The sequence below is a fragment of the Peromyscus eremicus genome, chromosome 19 (genome assembly GCF_949786415.1).
Source record: "Peromyscus eremicus chromosome 19, PerEre_H2_v1, whole genome shotgun sequence".
In the NCBI taxonomy this organism is placed as follows: Eukaryota; Metazoa; Chordata; class Mammalia; order Rodentia; family Cricetidae; genus Peromyscus; species Peromyscus eremicus.
Window position 1 is genome coordinate 35,439,560 of NC_081435.1, and position 25,667 is coordinate 35,465,226.

The 25,667-nt window shown below is 40.5% G+C and overlaps 1 protein-coding gene across 1 annotated transcript in view; it reads left to right on the forward strand.

Annotated features, from left to right (window-relative positions):
* Positions 1-25,667, forward strand: part of Lvrn (laeverin) — a 59,331-nt gene that overhangs the window by 16,674 nt on the left and 16,990 nt on the right. The window contains exons 4-15 of the mRNA XM_059246489.1: positions 2,739-2,865; positions 5,987-6,141; positions 7,354-7,467; positions 11,818-11,961; positions 15,921-15,986; positions 16,078-16,143; positions 16,832-17,004; positions 18,584-18,660; positions 19,023-19,162; positions 21,084-21,139; positions 23,395-23,548; positions 24,792-24,886. Coding sequence (XP_059102472.1) covers positions 2,739-2,865; positions 5,987-6,141; positions 7,354-7,467; positions 11,818-11,961; positions 15,921-15,986; positions 16,078-16,143; positions 16,832-17,004; positions 18,584-18,660; positions 19,023-19,162; positions 21,084-21,139; positions 23,395-23,548; positions 24,792-24,886 — 1,367 coding nt within the window. The remainder of the gene's footprint in view (positions 1-2,738; positions 2,866-5,986; positions 6,142-7,353; positions 7,468-11,817; positions 11,962-15,920; positions 15,987-16,077; positions 16,144-16,831; positions 17,005-18,583; positions 18,661-19,022; positions 19,163-21,083; positions 21,140-23,394; positions 23,549-24,791; positions 24,887-25,667) is intronic.

Here is a 25,667-nt window from a genome sequence, read left to right on the forward strand (position 1 = left end):
CTCTCTCAAACACACCAACCAACCGTGGAAACAAAACAAAACAAAAACCAAAAAGGCAAAAAACCCTACCAAACCACAACAAAAGAAAACCACACATAAAAATGTGGAATCCCATTTGTATTGGTCACCTATTCTTGAGCATGAGACCTACCCTAGAGTGTGATTGATATTCCTACTCTCACTGTTGTGAAAACTGACTTTCCCTCTCCCTGCAGGTATCAGTTGAAATTAGCTTCTTGTTTAGGGGTGGGACTTTGTGCTGGGAGTTTGTCTGGCTTGAACCTGTGCAGGTTTGTGTGACTGTCACAGTTTTCTGTGAGTGCATGGATGACCCTCCCCATTTCCACATAGAGCCCTAAGCCTTCCATAGAGGAGTGTGATGTAGACATCTCACTCAAGGTTGATTACTCTAAGTCTCTCACTATCTGCATGTTATCCAGTTGTCTGTCTCTGTGATAATTACCATCTACTGGAGAAAGAAGCTTCTCTCATAAGAGTTCAGTGATACATTGATCTATGGGCATAACAATATGTGTTAGCAGTTGTTTTAGTGCTATGGTCCTTCAGCAGAATAATAGTAGAAGGTTTTCCCATAGGGTCCATGACTGATCTAGTCCCAGGTTCCATCAATAGTGACAGGTATGGGTTCCTGACATGGAGCAGACCTTAAAGCCAACCAAAAGGTGGTTGGTTACTTCCATAACATTTGTACCACTGTTGCGTTAATGTAGCTTACTGGGTTCATAACTGGGTGAGATTGATGACTACTTTTCTCCTCTGATAGTCTAGTCTGTACAGTAACTTCCAGAACTGTGAACATTAGTCAATAGGGGTGAAACTTCTAGTTGGGCATTAGCTCGAGTTCTTTATGTTCAATGACATAAGCATGCATTGTTCTGAGCAATAAAGTTTTACTTTATTGGCTTATAGGTTATGGAGGGTAACCAATACAATTAGCAATAGCATGTAATGTTTGAGGGTAATCTATGGGACCCTCTTGACTAGCAACTCAAAGATGTAGCTGATTCCTGGAGGTCTTTCAAAAGGCCTTTACTTTGAGTTGTCTGTCCTCATATCTCTCCTTTGCCCTGTTCTTCCAGTACCCTTTCCATTTAGTCCTCCTATTCTAGTTTCTTCTTTATCTGTTTATAACACTGTATTCTATTTCTCCTTCTTTGGAGGATCCCCTCCACTCCCTGGTCACTTACTAGCTACCTAATCTCTGTGAATATTCTGAATAAAACACACATCTGAATTTTAAAAGCTAACACCCACATGTAAGAAAAACTGGGCAACGTTTGTCTTTTGGGGTCTGTGTTACCTTACTTAGGATGGTTGACTCTAGCTCTACCCATTTACCTGCAAATTTCATTTTTCTTAACAGTTGAATAATATTTCATTGTGTAAATGTATTACATTTTCATTATCTATTCATTAGTTGATGGACATATACGCTAATTCCAGCTTCTGGCTTTATGAACATGTCTGAGCAAGGATCTCTGAAGTAAGATACAGAGTCCTTTTAGTGTAGTGTCAAGAATGGTATAGCTGGATCTTGTAGATCTATTTTTATCTTTTTGAGTAAACTCTATGCTGATTTCCATAGCGATTTACAAGTTTGCACTCCCGCCAGCAATGAAGTAATCTCCTTCCCCCACATCCTCATCATCATGTGCTGTCATTTGTCTTATTGACCTTGTTCATTCTGACTGGGGTAAGATGAAATCTCAAAGTAGTTTTTATTTGAATTTTCCTTGGACTGAAGATATTAAACATTAAAAAAATATTTCCCAGACAAAATGTGTTTCATCTTTTGAGAACTTTCTTATTCTATACCCCATTCTAAAATTGGGTTCTTTGTTTTCTTGATGCTCAGTTTTCTCAGTTCTTTGCATAGTGTAGATACTAACTCCATGTTAGATGTATAATTGGAAAATATTTTGCCTATTATGTATGCTGATGCTTTGTTCAAAGGGAATGATTATGTCCTTTTCTAATCAGAAGCTTTATGAGGTCCTGTTTTTTAAGTATTGGTCTCAATGTCTATGCTGTTAGTGTTCTGTTCAGAAGTCTCTTCCTGTGCCAATAAGTTCAAACATATTCTTTACTTTCTTTACAATCAGAGTCATGGTGTCTGGTCTCATGTTGATCTCTTTGATCCATTTGGAATTGAGTTTTGTGCAGGGTTATGGATAGGGGCCTTATTTTCATTCTTCTACATGCAGCTTCCAGTTTGACCAGCAATTATAGATTTTTAAAGTAAGAGTTAATGTGACATGCCTCTGGAGGGATCGTTGTAAGTGCTTTGCCTTCTGGGATATTCACAGCATGTATATTAGCTTAAATATTATAAGCACTGTCTTAGTTGTTTTCTTTTACTGTGGAAAAACACCATAACCAATAGAACAGCTGGAGGTTCACATCTTGATCCATACGCAGGAGGCAGAGAGAATACTGGGCATGTTGCAAGTCGGTTGACACATTGAAGTCCATCCCACAGTGACACACCTCAACAAGTCACACCTCCTAATCCTTCCTAAACAGTTCTACCAACTGGGGACCAAGTATTCAAATATAGGAGACTGTAGAGACCATTTTCAAACCACCACAGGCATATTGCTTCTTCTGAAGTTATAATACTTCAGTTCCAAAGTAGCAGGGTGTTGAAATGGGCAAGGCAACAGTTTTCAAAGACTAATACCTCTCTACCTAATTATTGTTTAATTGTTCTAATTTAGATACGTGTCTGGGCCCGGAAAGATGACATTGCAGATGGAAATGTAGACTTTGCTGTGAACATCACAGGTCCCATCTTTTCGTTTCTGGAGGATTTGTTTAATATCAGTTATCCACTTCCAAAAACAGGTGAAACATTTAAAAAATTTCAGTGCGCAACGTTTCTGTTCTGCAGGCCCTGATTCAAGATCACATGATCTGTCAATGAACCTTCAAGGGTGTATTGCAACCATTTAGCTTTTATCTTGGAGTTAGCCTCATGACCATTCACCGTGGCATTTGATACCTTCCAAAACACACAGAGATCTGACTGTGCTTTCTCTGTCTGGTGCTATGTGTCTAGTGGGTCAAGATCATTTTTATTTCAGCTCCCTTGTGAGTATCTGGTGGCTCCTTCTCTAGATGGGGCTTTCAAAACTCTCTTACACTTACATATAGCACTGTGCAGTGCTGGGATCTGGCTTCTTTCAGCTAGTGAGCTTGCAAGATTTTAGATATTCTTTAGCTATGACTCAGTGGCTTAGTGCTTGCTGTTATCTATAGATGTCATCATAAAAATTAGAATCATGTGTGACTATAATATGATCCTCGAGGATTTGTGTAAATATTTTATCTTTCATAGATCTGTATGGTATGCCTGTAAAGTTTTGCGAGCCGCTCAGTTTGGAAAGTTGCTCAATATGTTTTTTTTCCTGTGTTTAAATTATGTGTGTTGTGTAAATTTATTTTGTTCCTCCATGTTTCTGAAGTCTTGGGAACATGATGCCCTGCCTACACAGGCAGATGGCAGGAGAGGGTGGGGAGAAAATATTTGGGATGTGAGGCTCTGCAGAGACTCTGCTGCTCAGGCATTTTAGTTTAGGGGGAATAAAGGGTGAAGGGGTGAGGAGCAGCTTGAACCTGGTCAGAAACCCCAGCTTGCATGTCACATAAAGAACTGGTGATAGCAGGCATCTGTGCTTGCAAACCAAGTTCTTCCATGCTAGAGGAGTTCAAGGTAGCTAGTCCTTGCCAGCAAAACAATACAACAAAACAATGCTCAGTAAGTAAGACTCCAGAGAAACTCTTATTCTTGCATGGCATCCTGTCTGTTCAACGAGACACTTTATTTTTTCTCCCATCCCCCAAGCTGCTTACTGCCTTCCTACTCCTACTTGCTGCTAGTATACATCACCATCATTTCTAGCAGACCAGTCTTTATGTGATGTCATCCTTCAACCCATCCTCCTATGTGAAACCGGAATCTTTGCAGAGAAATTGTAGGCAGACTTTTCTTCCACCCCCAACCAGTTCCCAAATAACCACATGGAGAATTTAATTATAAATTCTCAGCCAATAGCTCAGGCCTATTACTAGCTAACTCTTACATTTTAAATTGAGCCATATTTCTTATCTGTGCTCTGCCACATGGCTTGGTGCCTTTTCTCAGTAAGGCAAGTTCATCTCTTTTCTCTGTGTCTCCTTATGACTCCCAAGATTCCTCCTCCTTCCTTTGCCTGCCAGTCCCACCTAACCTCTACCTGTCCAGCTATTGGCCGGTCAGCTTCTTTCTTAAACCAACCCCAGTGACATATATTCACACAGTGCAAAGGAATATTCCACAAGAAATAACTGATCATGTTAAAGTCCTCTTTAAAAATCTATCTGCAGCTTCCCATTATCACAAGGATGAAGTTTGAACCCCAACCATGTCTTTACAATGGTGGACCAACCTATTCCAGGTGGACCAACCTATTCCATGAGTTGGGCAATGCCCAACTATGATTGGTACCCTTGCACAGTTTCTACACTCTCCTGGGTCCTCAAGTCTCTTCATACTACATACAATTTGTGCATTCTGGAATGTCTTTTACTTCACTGGATAATTCATCTTTCCTACTTGTTAACTCAGACAAAAAAAGGTCTTTGTTAGAAGGAGTGATGAATAGTGAGGCATGCACACAATAGAAGACTAGACAGCAATGGAAATGAAGCACCTTTTCTAAAGTTTAAAACACAGAAGTGATTCTACATAATGAAGTAAAATAGAATATACAATCTATTTAAAGCAAGGGAAGAGTAAACACAAAATGTGACAGAAAACAGTGTATAAAGTTGAAAATTTTATCATCTGGCCTTGTATAGAAAAAGTTGGCCAACCCCAGTCAGTTCTAAAGGGTGAAGTGTTAGACCCATGACTGCTTCTATTGTTATTTTGAAATAATTAGTTAAATGTTTGTATAAAATAATACAGGATCATATGGGAATCAATGGTGATAATTTATTTTTAAAAAACTCAATGATTTTGCTTAATTAAATTATATTCATTTGAAATTTTAAAATGTGTAAAAAATAGTCATTAGAAAGGGCCTAGCAAGGTGGCTCAGTGAGTAAAGGCACTTGCTGCCAAGCTTGACAACCGAGGTTCAGTCTTAGGGATCGACAGTGTGAAGGAGAGAAATGACTCCCATATGTGTGCCATGACACTGCACACACACACACACACACACACACACACACACACACACACACCATGTACTCACGTATACACACATACATTCGCACACACATATGCATGCAATTACACAGACACCCACCCAGACACGCACCCAGACACATGTGCATGCATGTAAAAAGATGCAATTTCAGGAAATTTTAAAAGTAGTCAACCAGTATCTATAAGAAATGATTTCTTTTAGCTGTCAGGGCCAGACTCCAAGAGCTGATCACATTCCCTCCTTTGAGTAGAGGGTTTCCTGGCATAGCAACCAGGATTAGTTAGCAGAGGAAATCTAGGGTCAACAAAAGGAACTGAGTGGGCAGGACAGCATAGTCTTTTGCAAGGGAAGTATATGGGTTTGAGATGGAAGGAGGGTTTGTGGGGGGAGGAGTTTAGAGGGATGGGCAATGTCACTAAGTCTGATGCATGTTCTGAGGCACATTGACCTATGGGCCTGGGAGAGGACCAGGATTTAGCCCATCTTGTCTTCTTATTGTTGAGTTTGGAGATCTTTGTAGATTTGGAGTATGAGTCTCTTAACATAAGTATTTGCTCTTTATATGATTTTCATATAGCTGTGATAACTTATTTTCTGTTTTCTATCTTCAGTGTTAGGTTTTTTAAAAACAACCTTCTCTTTACTAAGGTTACAATTTCCTCTGGTCTTTATTTTTCTGTAACCTTATGACTTTATTTGGACATAATTTATAGCTAAACAACACTTTATTAGAAAAGATGATTTAATTTTTTTCCTTACTTAAACCCACTTAGATATAATTGCCTTGCCTAATTTTGACAATCGTGCAATGGAAAATTGGGGACTGTTGATATTTGACGAAGTATCCTTGTTGCTGGAACCAGATGATGAACTGACCGAGAAAAGGGCTATGATCTTGGCCGTCATCTCCCACGAGGTTGGGCACCAGGTACATGGTGAAATGTTTTCTTATTTCACAGGGAGGTATTTTCTAGCTGTTTTCCTCAAAGCAGCAAAACCAAGAAATACCAGCCACATACCCAATTTGGGGCAGCAGGGAGTACTTCTTGAAATGTAAAACTGTGAAGGAAACAAAGAAGGGTCTATGTGCTGTCAGTCAAGCTGAGTCCGACCCATTGGGGTATTGTGAACCTGTTTAATTTTATTCTGGGAAGATGTTCAGTGGAGGCAGCCAGTGTTAGCGAGGGGCATACGAGGGCTCAAGCTGAATCCACAAAGGGTGTAACCAGGATGCACATCATCAGCTCTGTGTGCCTCATATTGGGATCTTAAAAGTCTAGGCACTTGACCTGATGGAGAGTCTCACACCTACATTCTAGTCTCTATTCCATTAACACAAATGTGTCAAGCAAGAAACAACCGTGTGTATGACAGTGGCATTTTCTTACTTGTATGACTGCACAAATTTTAGAAAAGACCAAATAACACCCTGGTTATACAGTTCACATACACCCATGAATTTTGATCAGTTGACCCAAGTGTTATTTCTTATTGTCACCTGAGTGACATTTTCAAAAAGAAACATAAGCTGCTAACAAATGCTGTAAGAATTTGGTTAGATACCAGGGTTTGAGGAGTTTCATTTTTCTTTCCAAAGACATTTATACTTTTTCCTGCCTGGTTCAGCTTGAATAGAAAATAACAGCAGCTGTAACACATTGCAAAGTATACACGTGCTTGAGTGACTCATGTGCTGTGTGGATGAAATCACAATCTGAAACACAAATCACAATCTAAATAGTATCTACTTGCAGCGAAGTCCTAGTTACACTATAAGGTGTGAGAATAGCAGGGGTAAGTGAGAGCCTAGGACTTCAACTTCATTGAACTAAACACAACTCGTGGGCAAAGCCAACTGTTTATATTCAGCCAGCCAGCCTAGTGCTTACATATCATTTTAAAGCAAAGACTGCTTCCAGTGACCCGAACTAACGCAGTCATTTCTGAGAGATGCAGATGCATGGCTGATATCTCCTCGTGTGAATACATCAAGGCATGTTTGGGAGTCCTGTTCTCAGGCTTTGTTACTGATGACAAATGACATGTATGTCTTTTTGGCATCATACCTCCTTAGTGTGTATTCATAGTAAGGAGAGCTTAAATTTCAGAAATACCTTCTTCTCTCTCACACCTGCAAAAGTGGTTCGGGAACCTGGTGACCATGAGTTGGTGGAGCAATATCTGGCTCAACGAGGGCTTTGCATCTTATTTCGAACTTGGAATAATTAGCTACTTCTATCCTAAGCTTCCGAGGGTAAGTAATTTAAATGTTTACCCCCATTATAAAAATAATGTGTATCACTGTTGAAAAGTCTGTAAAACACAGACAAATCCAGTAACTATTAAGTTACTAAAACTCTTATCAAAGGTGAGTTATGCTGCCTTTTTATGTTTTCTTTTTTCTTACAAGCTTTTTACTTATTAATTTGTTTAAGTGACACTCATACTGAGACTTCTTTTGGCTTAAAAATTTTGATATTTAGCCGGGTGGTAGTGGTGCATGCCTTTAATCCCAGCACTTGGGAGGCAGAGGCAGGCAGATCTCTCTGTGAGTTCGAGGCCAGCTTGGTCTACAGAGCTAGTCCCAGGACAGCCAGGGCTAGACAAAGAAATCCTGTCTCATAAAACGGAAGAAAAATTTTAATGTTTATTTACTTATTATTGTGTGCAGCAGGCTGCCTGTGCCATAGCATACATGAGGAGGTCAGAGGACAATTAGTGCAAGTCCATTCTCTCTGTCCAACATGTGGTGTGAGGGGTCAAACTCTGGCTGTTAGGTTTGGGGGCAAGTGTCCTTCCCCGCTGAACCATCCCATCAGCCTTCAGAGAGTTCTAGTGCTGGTGTGGTAGGGTGGCTCAGTGGGTAAAGCCACTTGTTGTGAAAATCTGACAACCTAGTTTTGATTCTCGGAACCTATGTAAAGGTGGAAGAAAAGACCCAATTCTGTGCACTCCCATATACATTGTGCACAATAGAATAATTTTTAAAAGTTTCTTATGTGTCTTCACTCCATATACCATCATGAACACTTCTATATATCATTAAATCCACTTGGAGATTTTTTTTTCTGTGATGTGAACCCACAGTGTCTGGGAAGTGCTGAGATGGAGCACTCACTTAACACCCCAGTCCCACACCACCCCCTCTGCTCTCCCCAGATCACCTAGATCATCCTCCCTTCCATCGCCTGTCACTCTGCAGTGTCTCCCCCTTCCTTCCCTGCACTGAGCACAGGGCCTGTTGTCCTGGAAGGGAGTCTGGACATCATTCTATAGATCAGGAGAATGAAGTGTTAAAAGCTTTAGTGATTTACCTGAGATAATTTCCTGTCTGGGACAGAGTTGGCTTTGAAACGTAGTTGTCTAGTGCTAGTCTGATGGCCAAGATGATGATGATGGAGACTGCTGGATTTGCCATTCACCACCTCTTCAAGACCCAGGGTCTCGAGGACTCCCTATCTCCCGTTCTGGTATTTGTTACCCAGTGACTTCTCTGTCTTTCTTCTCCCGCCTTGTTCAGAAAAGTAGCAGGCTAGTTGATGGACCAGACAGCAACCTTCTTGTGTGTAAGCATGGTTCTGACCCTAACCCTGGGCCTCACGCATGTCAGTCAAGGACTCCACCGCCCAGCAGGACCTCTGTATCCTCCTTCTGCCTTTCTTACCACCGTAAGCTGAGATGCACAGTTGAACAACTGAGCTAAGAGGAGTTTCCTGTAGTCATTGAACAGGGCTGCTGAACATCGGTCACATACCATGCAACAACTGTCATCAAATATACACTCATGTGCAGACAGAGTATCACAGACTTCATTTGTTCAGTCCTAGGAACCATAAATGATGATGATAAATAGCCTAAAGTGGTTAACTCCTACGGAGCAGGTTATAGTTATAGGGCATTTTGCTGGAAACTATAAATTAATTTAGTCTTTAAAACGACTAAGTGAGGACAATGTTGTTTCCCGTAAAATGAATGTAAGAGATAGAAATGGTGACTTATATGAGTAAAAGAACTGTTAAGAGAGTAAGAAAAAAGAATGATCGATGGTCCATTGTCTTGACAACTGCCTATTCATTTATTGTAACACTTTGCTTTTCATAAAAGTTTTATCTGTTATACGTGGAAAAGAAGAATTCCATCTGGGGCTTGACCAAACTAAGTTTGGCTTTGGTTCCTTCCAGTTTATCTTTCTGTTCATTTGTAATATAACAGTTGTCTTAGGGGATGGTTATGAAGACCAAATAACAAAAACTCAAAATGTTGGTAAGTAAAATAGTGCCACTATGGGAATACATACATGAGAAGCATTAGGAAGGATTATACTAAAGCCAAAATTGTGGTAGTGATTATCTTAGGGCATGAATTATGGAGTTTCAAAAATTTTCCCTTGTGTCTATGGCATGTTGATCAAAACAAGACACTCTCAAGAACACTAACAAAACCTACACTTAATGAATAGGCTCAAACCTGTTCAGGGACTTCTAAGTACTTGCTACATGGAGTATGATTACTGAACTAGCAATAGGAGAGCTTTAGAATTCTACATTCTGTAGTTACTAGAGCACAGCATACCAGCCAGACCAACATAATTTCAACACAATTGCCAAATGATCCATTTTCCATTAAAATTTCAGACATAGCCAGGCATGGTAACTTACATCTACCATCTCAGCTATTTAAGAAGCTAAGGCAGGAGGATTTAAAATTAAAAAACAACCTGGGTTATACAGCGAGGCATCATCTCAAACAACAAAGTTGTTGATACATTACTGTATGTTATAGGCCTCCCATTTCTAGAAGAGCAGATTTTGGCAACAACCTTGAGGCAGTTAATACTTATTATTAAATTGACAAAGTCTAGAATCACCTAATAGCCAGTCTTCTGGGTAAGCATATATAAGATTATATATAAGCATATATAAGCTACACAAAGAAACCCTGTCTCAAAAAACCAAAAAAAAAAAAAAATAGCCTTTGGATGTGCCTATTATCTAGATTAGGATATTATATTATTATTATTATCTAGATTAGATTATCTAGAGTGGGTTAACTAAGGTGGAAAGACCCACCTTAACTATGTGCAATACCATGGACCAGGGGTCTGATTAAGTTATAAAGAGAAAGTGAACTGAACACTAAGACCCATTTCTCTCTGCTTCCTGACTGTTCATGAAATGTAACCAGCTGCCTTGAGCTCCTACTGTCATGACTTTTCAGCCACAATGAACTGCATTCTCTGTCAGGGACCAGTCCTGACCTTCGAAGGGTTCTTGAGTGGAGGAGTGAGGAATTGAGAAATAATAGGAAGAAATATAGATGTAGATGAAGAAAAAGATAGAGACACAGCAAAGCTTCAGGAGGGCCCTGGGTCAATACCCAGTGGCCCTGAGTTTATTCATGATGGGCTTTTTACACATCAGCAAGGGAAGAGGCAAAAGACCTCCCCCTTTCAAGGCTGAGGTATAAAATACCAACAAGTGTAGACCCTTCAAAACACCTGGTAACCACGCCTTTGGCCTAATCATACTATTATGCAGCCTTGTTGGGAAAGCAAGTTCAGACTTTCTGACCTTGAGTAAGGCCTCACTAGGGAACCTCTGTGGGCCCCCACAACTCTCGAACCATAAACCAAAATAAACCCATTCTTCCTTAGTTTACTTTTGGCAGTATGGTATATTTTGTCACAGTAACAAGTCAAGTAACTAATATAAGCCTAATTGATGGTATTGCTAATCAAAACTTAAGTGAGGAATACAGAAGAGTTGATCAGAATGTTAACAAATGAAAGTAGATAAGAATAGGAATGTTTACCTGATACTGATGTGGTATGCAGCATGAGAAGTCAGTTCGGAATTTCAATTGGTAGGGATTTTAGGCTTTACCTGAGTATCAGGGGCTAACTCACTCACCAAGGTGCAGATAACTCATCTGTGCAACATCTCTCCCAATCTCTGTTCTGTTTTTTCATTTTTAATCCCAAATTCCTCTTTGGCTGTAAATTAGTTTTCTTTCTAGTTTCGCATCAGAGAGAAATTGTTCTTGCCATGTGCCCATGTGCCAGTGTCTTGAACAGTCCTGTGGCTCCCAATACAGTATAATGAACTGCTGTTTCAGAATACATGAACTGCAAACACTTGTATCTAGTCTGTAGATTCCTTTCCAGTTGTAAGTTACTATGTCAGCATCATTGTCAATTTATATGTCTAGTGTTTTTTTTTTTTTTTTTGCTTTGTGACTATGCATGGAAAAACAACAATCAGTTTTAATGAGCCATGGATTCAATCGACAATACAATCTAGTGGATTGGAACTACATAGAGACAGTGCTGGGAACCTATCTTGATGAGAAATACATGACTCTTAGGAATCACACTCTTTTGTAATTAGCTTCTTAAAAATCAAAATAAAAGATAGAAATAGGAAGGAAGATGGCCTATCATTTTGTTACTCAAGGAATTCTAATGTTTGGGGCATATTGTGATTCAGATATTTTTCAATTATTCTTTCCCCATTCAATATGGGTTTTGGAAGTTATATTAGGAATGTTGGATTTTGTATTTCTGTAACTCTCAGAAGTTAATGTGGCTCAATCTTTTCCTTTATAGAATGAGATCTTTTTTTTTAACGTTTTACATGGTGTCCTTAGAGAAGATCATGCCCTGGAGTCTAGAGCTGTGTCCACTGAGGTGGAAAATTTCACAGAAACAAGTGAAATAAATGAACTCTTTGACATATATACTTACAACAAGGTAAAAACACATTTACGTTTTTTTCTGTTCTCATGCAGAGTTGTGTGGAGTGGATTCTAAGGACTATAAAATGCTAAAACTTTGGGTTAAAGTAACTTTAATCTTATTGCCTAATCAATGTCAGAAAATACTTTAAAGTCAGGCTGCACTTAGCAAATATTATTAGTGAGGTAATATTAGATATTGGGCATATCTATTATTATAAACAGACTTATATACCTTGATGCTTTAAAAGCAAACTTTTCCGAGTCTCCCTCCCTCCCTCCCTCCCTCTCTCTCTCTCTCTCTCTCTCTCTCTCTCTCTCTCTCTCTCTCTCTGTGTATGTGTGTGTGGAACAATCATAGCAATACTCCTGCTCTTTAGGGCTGCTAGGCCTCCTAGTAAAGGAGTAGAGGATGATAAAGATGGAATGGCCTTTTGGAATGGGTCTAAGATGATTACAGCAGTCTTAGCTGCACCAAGCCCCCTTTTTTTAAATCAACAAACTCTTGATACAATTGCATCAAATAAATCAGTAAACTCCTGATGCAACTGCATCAAATCTAAGGACTCCTCAGCATCACCATTAACATTAACATGTTAACATCATAATTCTAGTATGAATATTACTATACACAATTACAACTCTCACAAACTTACATCCAAAAGCAAATTCTCAAAAGAACTATTTACACTTTACAAATTTTAGCAAACATATAAGAGCAATCCCTTAATAGAACTTTACAAAACATAGGGTACATTAACACAGGCAAACATTAATCCATTCAAGGGACAAGAAATTTTTTTAATTTTAAAGAGACTGAGGAATATTAACTCCCCCTTTTCTTTATAATTTTTAAGCTGCATCTTGAACCTGGATAGATTTCCTCATTTCTACATAAACAGTTTCATTTTTCACACAAAACAGTTCCATAAATAGTTCCATTCCTACACCAGTTTATGAGTCACCACAGTTAATAAAAATATATATATGCACACACAAAACAATTCATAAGTCATCACATTTGATAGAGCCTATGTGCATAATTAAAGTCAAAATTGTACCATTGCAATTGAATCACTCCTGTCCGTACCGTTTCATAGGTCTGAAAAGTTAAAAAAGACAGTTCTGGTACCAGTCTTAAAAGTTCCTCTGAGTGCTCAAAATCAGGGCCTGGCTTGTCAGCTACCCTGAAGTCCCTGTATAGCAGTCCAAGTCATAATGACTCTAAAGCAAACAGCTCCAAATATGAGGAGTCCCATAACCAAAACTTTTGCAGTTTCCCTTGCATGAAACCCAGTTCAAGCAAGTGTCTCTGAAACCTCCCTCTGAGCTACAGAGGCACTTTGTGTTAGCTTTTCCCTAGGCAAAAACTGCTCCAGGGCAAAAGCTGCTAGCTGAGTTGGTGCAGAGTCATCTCTGAGAAATCACTCCTTGCATCCGGCATGAACCACAAAGCTGTCTCTCAAAGGAGCCATGCAAACTGCCAGCAAACAGAAACTGCATAGCCCTATCTGCTGACTCTATTCAGCTTTTATAGTCCCCATCTGTCTGTGCCTCCAGTAACTGGATCGTCCTCCCAGGACCCCTGTGTTCTGACATCCCGAGGGTACTCTTATGCCTTGCACTGAATGGATGAATGGTGCATGCTGCTACATGCTCTCAAGCATCACCTCAGGTCCAGGAAGAAAACCAGCCATGGCAAGTTGTGGCTGCTGCACCCTGGCTCCCATTTCCAGATTTGCTGCCTTGCTTACAAGGCCAAAGACTGCCTCAGCCCCCCCCCCCCACACACACACACATTCTGCCACTGGGAGCTAGGGCTGCATCAGTCTCAGCAGTTCCCACAGAGCTCGTTCTAACTGTTCAGCCTGGAGCATGGTTCTGCCTCTGCCTCACCTCCACAGCTCCCTGGGCTCCAGCACATCTCAGCTGCTCCTCCAGCTGCTTCTGCTCATGTGGCTGATGTTGCTTTTTTGCCTGGAGCAGTAGTCTCTCTGCAGGGTTTCTGCTGCTCAGCACTGCTCTCTGTTAGCCTCTCCAGAGATGATTTGCTGGACTCTGGCTGCCAGGAACTCTGGCTCCAGGTGACAGACCTGCTCTCGCCGCTGGGGTCCAAAGTCTCTGCTACACTCCTAGCCTCCATGTGCCACCATTTGCCTCTCTCACTGTGTGGTGTCTCTGCTTGGCTTGTCAAGGTTGCACCTTGGTAACCTCAAGCCATGTCCTTCTGCTGGCTAATTGTGTTCTCCTCACCTCGACTCAGCCATGGCAGAAGGCGTGCAGAACCCTGCAGTTTGTACTGGCTCTCAGTGTCCTTGGCAGCTTCTGGAACTTCTAAAGCCACTGGGACTGCTAAATTCACAGTGGCTGCTAGGTCCCATCCATGCTTTGGTGAGGGCAAAAGCTGCTATGCTAAATTACTTTATATTAAACCTTCACCATATTCCTACACCTAAAGCCTATATTCTCCACCTTCACCAAGACTTTTTTACTACTTTAAACCTAACTTAGTAAATAGATAAAAACACGGAGAGATACTTGCTGCAGCGTAACTCTGCTTCATACTTACAATTTTACTCCCGAAGATTAGAATATTACCACCTCCTTTAATTAACTACTAGGCATGCCCCCTGCTCCGCAGAGTTCCTTCTTTCTATCCTCTGTACCTAAGTCCCATGTTCAGGGTGCCATCTGTGGGAGTCTGTGGGAGTCCAGCTCCAACCTGCTCCCACCTTTGAAGGGTTCTTAGGTGGAGGAGAGAGGAATGAGGAGATGTCAGAGAGAAAGAGAGACCTAGACGATGAGACGAAAGACAGAAACACAGGATAGCTTCGGGAAGGTCTGGATCAATACCCAACTGTAGCTAGAGTTTTCCTGCCTGGCCCACAGTCAGGACAAATCTCTCTCACCTGCCAGTCCCACAGCCGCTCAGACCCGACCAAGTAAACACAGAGACTTATATTGCTTACAAACTGTATGGCCATGGCAGGCTTCTTGCTAGCTGTTCTTACAGCTTAAATTAATCCATTTCTATAAATCTATACCTTGCCGCATGGCTCATGGCTTACTGGCATCTTCACATGCTGTTTGTCATGGTGGTGGCTGGCAGTGTCTCTCTGCCTCAGCCTTCCACTTCCCAGTTTTATTCTCCTTCTTGTCCCACCTATACTTCCTGCCTGGCCACTGGCCAATCAGTGATTTATTTATTGACCAATCAGCAACACATGACATACAGACCATCCCACAGCACCCAACAGCCTTGAGGTTTATTCAAAAGGGTTTTTTATAATATGCCAAGGGGAGAGGCAAAAGACTTCCCCCTTGTAAGATCAAAGTACACCATACAGCCAAGTGTAGACCCTCCCAAACACCAGGTAAGCATGCCCATGGTCAAATCATCCCATTATGCAGCCCTGCTGGGTAAGGCAAGCTCAGATTCTCTGACCCTGAGTAAGTTCTCATTAGGAAGCCTCTGTGGGCTCCCACAGGTCTCTCACTGGCCTGGGGCTTGCTGATTTGGTTAAGCAGGGTAGTCATCCAGCACCAGGGATTCCCCTGTTTTTGTCTCCCCAGTTCTAGGATTACAAGCACATAAGCTTGGCTTTTGTACATGTGTCCTAAGGGGAGAGCTTAGGTCCTCCTGCTTGCTTGCCCAGTGAGTGCTTCGCTGGCTGAGCCATCTCCCCAGCTCCAAACTTCTGTTTTGTAGAATTTTATTCTTACATGCAAATATTGTAATTTAAACATCTTTGTGTACCCCAACTCTTTATATGTAGGACATTTGCTTACTCTTTACTCACTACTCAGTGACAATCTGCTGTTTTACTTACATGTTTGAGGGTAATTTGAACAGGGAATTCAATCAGAATTGCAATCAGAAGCATAGCATGGAACAGTGTTCATAAAAAGGGAATGCGTCTGTGTGTAAATACTGACTTTTGTCCAGTTCATGAATGGCTTTGTGTGTCCCCTTAGGGAGCATGTATGGCCCGGATGCTTGATGGTTTCCTGAACCAGCATGTGTTTATCAACGCACTTAAGGTGAGTTGATAAGAGTGTTACCCAACTAGCAGCAAACATAAATGGCTTTGGCATCCTATTGCCTTAACCCCCAATTCCTCTGTTTTCACAGTCGTATTTGGAGACTTTTTCTTACTCAAATGCTGAGCAAGATGATCTGTGGAGACATTTTCAGATGGTAATTGTCCTTCTTTAAGACACTTTCTTGCTGAGTAACATCGTCTGATACAGTACAAGAGCAGGAGGCCATGAATGAACAGGAACATGACTTTTCCCTATTTCTAAAACCCTCTTCCCTGTACTTCTATGCCCTAGAAAGTGACCTACTAGGTCCCTAAATATGTATGTGTTCAATGAATAAATGGATGAATGAATAAGTAATCATTCATGTTGCCAGTCCTCTGTGTCTGTGGTTCCATATCTGTATATTCAGCCAATCCAAGATGAGAAATAGAAAAAGTTCTGTTTGTACTGAACATATACGGACTTTTCTGAGGCCATTAGTCCCCAAACAATACAATGTAATAACTATTATGTTCACATACCATTTGCACTGTGAAGGTATTACAAGTCGCCTGTAGATGACTTGCAGTACCTACTTACGTAGAAACACTGCTCTATTTTACATAAGGGCATCAGCATCCATGGATTCTGTTCCCATGAGTGTCCTGGGAAAAAATCCCCTCCCAGATATCAGAGGGAAAGCCATGTATGGATAAACAGTTCTGAATATCAACCACTGAGGATTATTATATAATGAAGTAATATGATAGGATGGTTGTTTCATTTCTTTGGGGGAGATTGCTGCTTCACAAGGTCTTGCTGATAAACCATGTCTGTCTTTTGTTATGATTTTTCAAAATCAGGCCATAGATGAGCAGAATATAACCCATTTGCCAACAACCGTGAAAAGCATAATGGACAGCTGGACATACCAAGGTGGTTTTCCAGTCGTCACGTTAAACGTGTCTACAGGTGTCATGAAACAAGAGCCATTTTATCTCGAAAAGGCTGAAAATCGAACTCTTGCAAACCACAAGTAGGTTATTTTATTCCTCTATCATCACCAGGCTTGGGGTTGAGCAACGTTGGGATGGAAACCAACCAGCAGTGTGGAAGTGTAACACCTGCTGGGCACATGCCCTGCTGCTGGGTGACTCCCTGAAGGGATGGCACTGTGTACGAACTAGGGTGAGGCAGATCCCTAAATACCAAGCAAGGCCAGAAGCCTGCAACTAGGGATCAATGTGTGCCCTTACCTGGGACTTAGTCACGTGAGTGACCAGACCATTAGAATTCTACTTGTTCCTCATTGTCTGTCAGACAGATGTAATGAATTACTCGGGATTTGGGTGAGAGACAAGAAGATATCACCAGTGGCACAACTTTTCAGAAAAAAAGAGGGTCCTGTTGCAATCTTTCCCCTAGACATAGAACCAAGAGGTCGCTGCCTCCTTGAGGACAGTGCTGTGCATGTGTGCTCGCGTTGTGAGATGCGAGTGTGTGTGTGTGTGTGTGTGTGTGTGTGTGTGTGTGTGTATTTAAAGCCATATCTCCAACTTTAAAATGATAGCCTTTAGACCTGATTCAAACACTGGCTTCCACAAAAGTCAGACTGTATGTAGGTCTTATTTAAGTCCTCTGAGCTCCAGTTGCATTGTCTGCAACATAAATAGAACTGGGAGGCATGTAAAAATGCAGCGGTGAGTGCTAGCATGCCACTCACCACCTTCTTCCTTCCTGCCTTCTGTTTCTTCTCTGATTTGTTAAATTGCAACTGTTTAAAATAATTTTGACCCTCACGTCTTGTTGTAGCAGATATCAGCGTGCACACACGCACTAACAATAATAACAACAAATCAAACAGTCCTACTCTTTCTTCAGAACCCCAGGGGAGAGAAACCGAAGGCCAGTAGACTGCACTATAACGTTCTGAGTCTTTGGAGAAGTAGGTGGAGTCTTAGGTGTGTAGATAAACGCAGACTCACAGCTAAATGACTAAGATGCCAGGTGTGAGAGTTGGAAGAAGACTGGAAACAATTGCCTGAACTGTGTGTCTTTCTTAATGACCAATGCAGTCCTTGTGGTCAGCTGATTCATCCAGTTCACAGACACCAGCGCAGGAGGAAAACGTAGACATTCAGTTAATACAAATGTTGCGGCTGATGCCTGTGGACATGTTTCAGGTGGAGAGAAAGTTCAAGGCTCAGAAGGGTTTTGAAATGTTGGCAAGCTTTTCCTTTTTAAGCTACCCTTCACCTCTCTGGGCATGGACAGATTTGGGTCTGCCTGAAGCATTTGAATAGCCCAGAGTGAGGTCAGATGGCTATGATTTAGTAAAATCAGCCCTTCCACATTTCAGACAGAAGGCAGTCACAGCAACTGTCTATGTTCTAAGAGGTAAGTCTGTAAGAGACAGCAAGAGGGAGAAGTGATAAACAGTCAAAGCAACATTGGCTGACAGAAACAGCAGCGAGTAACCCCAAGAGCAAAGCCCAAGTGCCTGCCGGGATTGACCATGGACTTGGAGGCCTGCTATTTTGGCGTCCCTTTAATTTGGGCTGAGTGTATATTCTTGTGTGTGAAAATAGCTAATTCTTTTCTTTTTTCCCAAAAAGTAACACATGGATTGTCCCTATTTTTTGGATGAAAAATGGAACCACACAACCTTTAGTCTGGCTAGACAAGAGCAGCAGTAAGTAAATGTGTGTGTGTGTGTGTGTGTGTGTGTGTGTGCGCGTGTGTGTGTGTGTGTGTGTATTATATATACATATATATACATCTTCATATATACACACATATAAAAACAGAGATAGACATTATGTTAAGATGTTGAGTTTTTGAAAACCTGATTGCTGAACGCAGAGCTTTAAAGACACACTCCAAATTAAAAGTAATTATACATGAAAATGTAGCTATATGGCAGACCAATATATACTTAAGAGCTATCTTAACTTTTATTTTATTGGCTAATTGTTTAGAAGTATGGATGTATTATATATATATTTTTTAATGTGCTGAAATTTTTTTTTTAAGAACCTTTCTTTTTTTTGGTAGTGGTATTCCCTGAGATGCAACTTTCAGACTCTGACAGTGACTGGGTGATTTTAAACTTCAACGTGACTGGATATTACAGAGTTAATTATGATGAGTTAGGTTGGAAGAAATTAAATCAACAGCTTGAAAAAGATCCTAAGGTAGGGGCTGGTTTGGGTGTTTTAACTAAGCATCATCCACTGTCCATTTGGAGGATGCGCTTTCTGATGGAAAGCCCCTTCTCTACCATCAATGATGGAGACAGTTTTATTTTCATTTTTAGGAAGGACTGATTTTGGGTGAATGTATATTTTTGAACATTCTTTTTGTTTTTCCAAAATAAGTTTACCTTTTGAAATGAGAATCAGAGTATATTTTCCTAAGTTGCTTCAATGCTTGATTCTATTTTTCACAATGAAAATATCATTTGTTGAATTCATCATGAGTGTTAGAGACCGTGTAGGTAAAGCTGTACGTAAGGTTTCTAAGCTTACAATTGGCACATAGTATATGCTAAAAATTACTGACTTATATTCTTAAAAATATTCTTCTCACTCAGAGGAGCGAGTTTAATTTCTGAAACATCAATAGTTCACTATCACTTTAAGTTATTTTTAAAAGCTTATGAATTATGATTAAATCTATACATGGTAAATGGTTGGCCAGGTCACACCAGTCAGTCTTCAGTTGATTGACCTAAGCAAAGCTTAACCAATGAAGAACAGGGTTCGAAGCATGAGTAGGCAGGGATGCTGGCTTTGGAGTCTACATGAATTCATGTGGAACTTTGGACAGTCCACTTAGCTGAAGTAAAATCTGTCCTGAGTTTCTCTGTTGGGGACACAGCAGCCTCCACAGCGGAGTACAATGTACAGCACACTGGCCCAGAGTTTGGGCTATGGGTCAAGAGATGTCCGCTCACAGTTTTGTATTGCTTGCCTAAGGTGTGATATTGGGCTGGCATTTGACTAGTGTTTGAATTTCCTCATCTATATAGTGGTTTTAATAGACTAATCTTACTCTAAGATGTAAGGCTAACCTGAAAGTGTCCCTGTGAAGATGAGGAAAGATGGTGCATTATGTTTAATGGAGGCCAGACACAACTCAGGCGCTCAGAATATGTTCAGTAACTTAAGAAAATGTTATTGATATTTGAAATAAAGCTATAAAAGCCACCTATAATATTTCTTCTTAAAACCTCTTTCAGATGAGCTAAATTCTTAGTGGCTTCTTATGGTACACTACTTTGGAAACACAATTGGTTGGTTATTTGGTCACAATTGGTCACAATTTGGTCACAATTGGTGACCAAATAAGACAGACTTAGTGTGACTCAAATGTATCTAGCAAATGCAAACGTTGCAACTCCCACAACGAAATGAGACTATTAGCAAAGAGAGAATTAGGATTGGTGTACTCAAATGCTTGGGAGTGCTGGGAGGATAAGTTCCCTTGGACCAAATGAAAGTGCTGGGAGGCATTGGAGGAATGACCAGAGACTTTGGGAGCCTCAGAGGACCTAAACTGAGGTTGCAGTTTGTAAGCTATTGGTGTTGAGATGATCAGAGAAAAGTCTATAGACTTAGGGTGGTTACTGGCCTCTGCCTCTCCGTGAATATGGGGGCACTGGGTCATGTCAGTGAAGTCTTTAGAGTGCAGATACCATTTAAAATTATCTCTCAGTGCTACAAAAATAGTGCTAAGTAACATTTATTTACGATCTGCTGTGCCAAAACTTTCCTGAAAATAAGAAAGACATTGTAATAGCATTCAATATATACACTCTCTTTTGGAGAAGTTTTTGAATGTCAGTTTCGGAGTTTGTTTTTTTTAACACAGTATGTTTTAGGGGAGTATTTTGGTAACATTTCTGCCAGGTTTAATCATTATAATTGATATCAGAAGGATTTCATCAAAACCACATACATAATCAGCAAATTATGGGCTGATCTTCGTAGTCACTATTTCTCGATCTATGAGACAATTTCTCAGGAAGGGATTTTTAGGCACTGATGGTCTTGAACTTGCTGTTTGGAAAATATTTTTCTCCTTTCTTGACCATGTTTGGGTTTCTTCCTGCAGGCCATTCCTGTCATTCACAGGTTGCAGCTGGTGAGCGATGCCTTTGCCTTGTCTAAGTAAGTGTCTTTTCCGCTCTCACTGGTAAAGGGCATAGCTTGAAAACTTCACAAAAATAATAGCCTTGTGACTATGAAATGGTTCTTTAGTATGCGGAGGCCTTAACCAATGAAGAACAGAGTCCAAAGCAGGACATGGTTGCTCCAACCTATGACTCAGCTCCTGGGAGACTGATGCAGGAGGATTGCTATGAGACAGCAAAACACAAATAAAAATAAAACCAAACAAATAAATTTAAGATTAGGCCAAATTCCATGTTCTCAATGGACTTTTATAGCATAAATTGTTGTTGGCTATAAATAGACTAACAACTGATATTTTGAAGTTACTCAAAGGTGATGTCTGATGTCTATAATGGTGGTGATATCTGGGATATATTGATATACTACAGAATCATAAGTTTCATATGTATGTACTAGATTTGTTTAGGGTAAGCCATGCCACTGTTTAACCAGAAATATATCCAAGATTTAAATTTTCAATCTATCTATATTTTAATTTATATATTCTTTAATACATATATTTATCATATAATAAATTACCTAGTGTGTCCTCCTTTATGCCTGTCATATGTGATGAGTATTTGCCATTTCTTTACTGATTATTCCCTCTGATACCTGTTGCTCAATGCTTGGCTGAAACACCTCTCTAGAGTCACTCTGGCTTGGACACCGCTGGCCACATCCTCCAAGAATCATCCTTTTGGCTTCTTGATACTTGGATGAGAACCCTTGACTTTCTGACTTCACTTCTTCCTATCACTGTGAGCATCCTTAAAGCACAATTATGTCGCCTTCCTTCTTTCCGTGAGATGACTCGTTTGGTTTGATAACTTAAGTGGTTGTTTTATTAGGTACAAGGCTCAGTAAGATGCTCAGATGCTGGAACATAGGATGCTCGACTCTGTTCTAAAGGGACGTCTCTCCCTCTTTCCTCCCTTGTCTTGTGTTCATCCTGCAGCCATTTCAATCCATTACCTTAACCACTGAAGGCTATTTTCGTCTCTAAGTTGTCTCTGCTATTTATTATTCTTTCTCTCCCTCTCTCTCTTTCTTTCTCTCCCCTGTTTGTGTGTGTGTGTGTGTGTGTGTGTGTGTGTGTGTGTGTGTGTGTCACGTACCATTCTCCCCATTGCCTAAACTTAAAACCTCAGAGACACCCTGCTGTCGCCTTTCCCATGTCTCACGCTCAGTCACTCAGCATGTCATATCTATCCCCTCCTGGTGACGCCTTCTGAGTTCTCACCTTACTACTTCTACCACTTAAATAGTCAGCCGTTTCCATCATCTTCCTTCCGGTCTCTCTCCTTAGCTTTCAGCCTCTCGTTCCTTTGAGCTCCCTTGTGGCTTTCGGTACTGCCACAGTAGGAGTTCTAGGCATCAATTCTACCACATTACTTTGGTTACTTAAAAAACCTAGATTTCCTTACCAAGGAATCTTACCTCTTTATCCTGATTTTCAATGGTCTCCTCCGATTCGAACCACCTGATCTGTTTCTTTGTCTCTCATTAGACACAGAATGACCTGATCCACTTGCTTTACCTCTCACTAGACACAGAACGTCCTGCCTACTGTCTTTGCCAGCCCACCACGGTGCTCCCCACTGCTTCTCCTTTGTCCCGGGCTGCCCTCTCTGCCTTTTTCAATTATACGTGGCCTTCGGTGCTCTTCTCGAGTGTTTCTTTCTTGAGGCCTTCTCTGACTCCCTCCACCCCCCGGGTGTTTCCGTGAGTATGCTCTTGCTTTGGAACTTTATTCTCAGTACTCAGCACCTTTTTGGAGATCCCTCTTTGACTTCCTAGCTACCAGCTGAACTCCTCAGTGATGCTCTTAGCTGCAGGCAACTGCAGGGTCCTATGCTGGCTTCTCTGCCCACCAGCCGATGGCAGAGCATTCATCTGAGAATGCTTATGATTGATAACTATTGACTGGAATGTATATTGTCGTAAGAACACATAATGAATACTCAATATTCCATAGCTCAACAGTTGGCCTGGGTTCTCTACAGCTTCTAATGTGGGTGTTTGGATGAACTGAGCGGATACAAAGGCCTGACACCATTTGTTGAGTTCTATGTTATGATATCATCATACCCATAAAAGAAAGTCCCATTGGACTTTCTCCGCCCTTCTACTTGGTTGGTTTACACGTATTGTTGAAGTTAGATGTTGAAAAAATGGAGCAGATATGGGAAGAGAGAAGATCTTTTAGCAGGTCAAGGTTTTTTGAGTGTGTGTTTTTTTAAACCAAACAGAAACAATTATATTGAAATTGAGACAGCACTTGATTTAACCAAGTACCTTGCTGAAGAAGATGAAATCCTAGTGTGGTTTGAAGTCTTGGTAAACTTGATAAACAGGAATGTTATTTCTGATGTGAACAACTATGCTATATACCCATTATTGAAGGTAATTTCATGCTTTGTTATGTGGCTTTTAAATCAACCTTCTTTGCCTCTGTGTTCTGGCCAGCATCTGTGGGTCAGGCCTTTCCAAAAGCAATGCTCTATTTATTCCAGATGTTTGGTGATTTATTTCTTTTTAGCTACAACTGATTATTCTTAGAAGAAAAATCTATTAGCCATAGACTTCACCTTAGAGATGAGTGAGGAAGAAGCTTGGCAGGGTTTTTCATTTTTGATGAAGTGAGGGTGTATCGAGAGAGAGAGAGAGAGAGAGAGAGAGAGAGAGAGAGAGAGAGAGAGAGAGAGAGAGAATAAAGGAAGGAAGGAAGAAAGGCCCAGAAGTGGTAGAAATTATATATCTTCTTCTTAGAGAAAAATAGTATATATTAGGAACAATTTCCCAAAGAAATTTATAGGCAAACAAATAGTTTCTTATCAAACCCTGTTCTCATAACCCTAACTTGTGTCTTAAGGATTCAGCAATTCCAACTTACAAAATATATTCCAGAAAAAATAAATAAGAGTTTCAAAGTCTCTGTCGATATTAGGAAGAGAAAGATGGAAATCAGCACTTATGAATAAAACAATGGCATGCTGCCATCAAGAGGGGTTAGGAAAACGGAAAAGTCCCACCAGTAGCTCTTCAATAGGATCTGGAAGAAAGACGTCAAGACTGAGATCAGAGTAGACACTTAGAAGCAACCCTCTGGACAGTCAAAGTCCACAAGCGAACCAGAGACTGGTGATGGCAAGTGAGTGTCTGGGTCATTCTGAGGGTGATGTTGTAAACACCTCAGGTTCCAGGTGCTCCTTTTTCTCATCTCCAAAGGAATATCAGGAGCTTAACTGAGTGTAGGCAGGGTGATGACAGGAGGGTTGCTGGCCTCTGATGACAGGTTTTGGCCAAATCAGTACAAACTGAGTGTTGCACTGCCTCCAAGAGTTTTGGTGGCTCGATATAGCATCTAGTTGTTTCTCAGTGATGTTAATGACTGCCTGACTTTTGTAGCCTCGTGTTTACCAGCTGACAGCGTTTGGGCTGATAGCAAATGACTCTCCCTGTGGTTTTCTGTGTGAAGCAACCGAACCCGCAGAAGTATAAAAATAAATCAGTATATTTAGTAACAAAGATCATTTCTGAAAAAGCCTGTTGTTTCTTTATTAATATATTTCAGATAAATAATAATACACTGGGAATTCAGTGTTGTGTGCCAGAAATAATGGTAACTTTTCTTTGTGATTTATAGAAGTATTTACTAAAGAGACTTAACTCAATATGGAATACTTATTCAGCTATAATTCGAGAAAATGTGGCCACATTACAAGACAATTATTTAGCTCTGTAAGTATTTTTACATGGTCATAACTGAATAAAATGACTTATCTTAATAGGTGGGCTTCCAGATTTGCAAAAGAGAATTTTTTTTTAATAACTAAAACCTTAGTATCTATTACTGAGAGAGTCTGTATGCTATTTGAGAATTGTAACTCCAGACCTGGTGAACTATGTGTGTCCTCAGAGGAAGCAATAACTTGAGTTCTTAATTGACCTGCAATGCACATGTGTGTGCACATAGAAGTTTAAACCCTATATTTTCAAAAGTTAAATTACTGATTAAAATTTTAAGTATATCTGCTACAGATGAAGGATTGTGCTAAGGATTTCTACTCTCCATAAGCAAACCACAGGCCATGGGAAAGCCACCAGGGGAAAAATGGACTTGATGTTAGGATTTTGCTCTGGACACTTCTCAGCTCCCCTGTCAGACAAGACAGACAGGACTCAGTGTAGAAGACAGAGTTCCTTGCAGAGTAAAGTGGAGGAACCTTAAGTAATTAAAGTAGACAATGTTGAGAGAGTTGTGCCAACCTACATGATAGCACATGTTTTAAACTAAAGCTTATCTGAGGGGCCATTTCCTTATGGCCAGCCTGTTTGGACTAACACTCAAGAGAAGAGCTAGTGATTCATCTATGTTCTTTACCAGAAAGTCTCCTGCTAGATAGGATTTTTTTTTTTCCTGGCAATTCATAAAGTCACATCTCTACATGGTGCCAGAGACGTAACTCTTACCTACTCTTTTGACTAAAACTTATATAGCAGAGCAGATAAAAAAAGAACT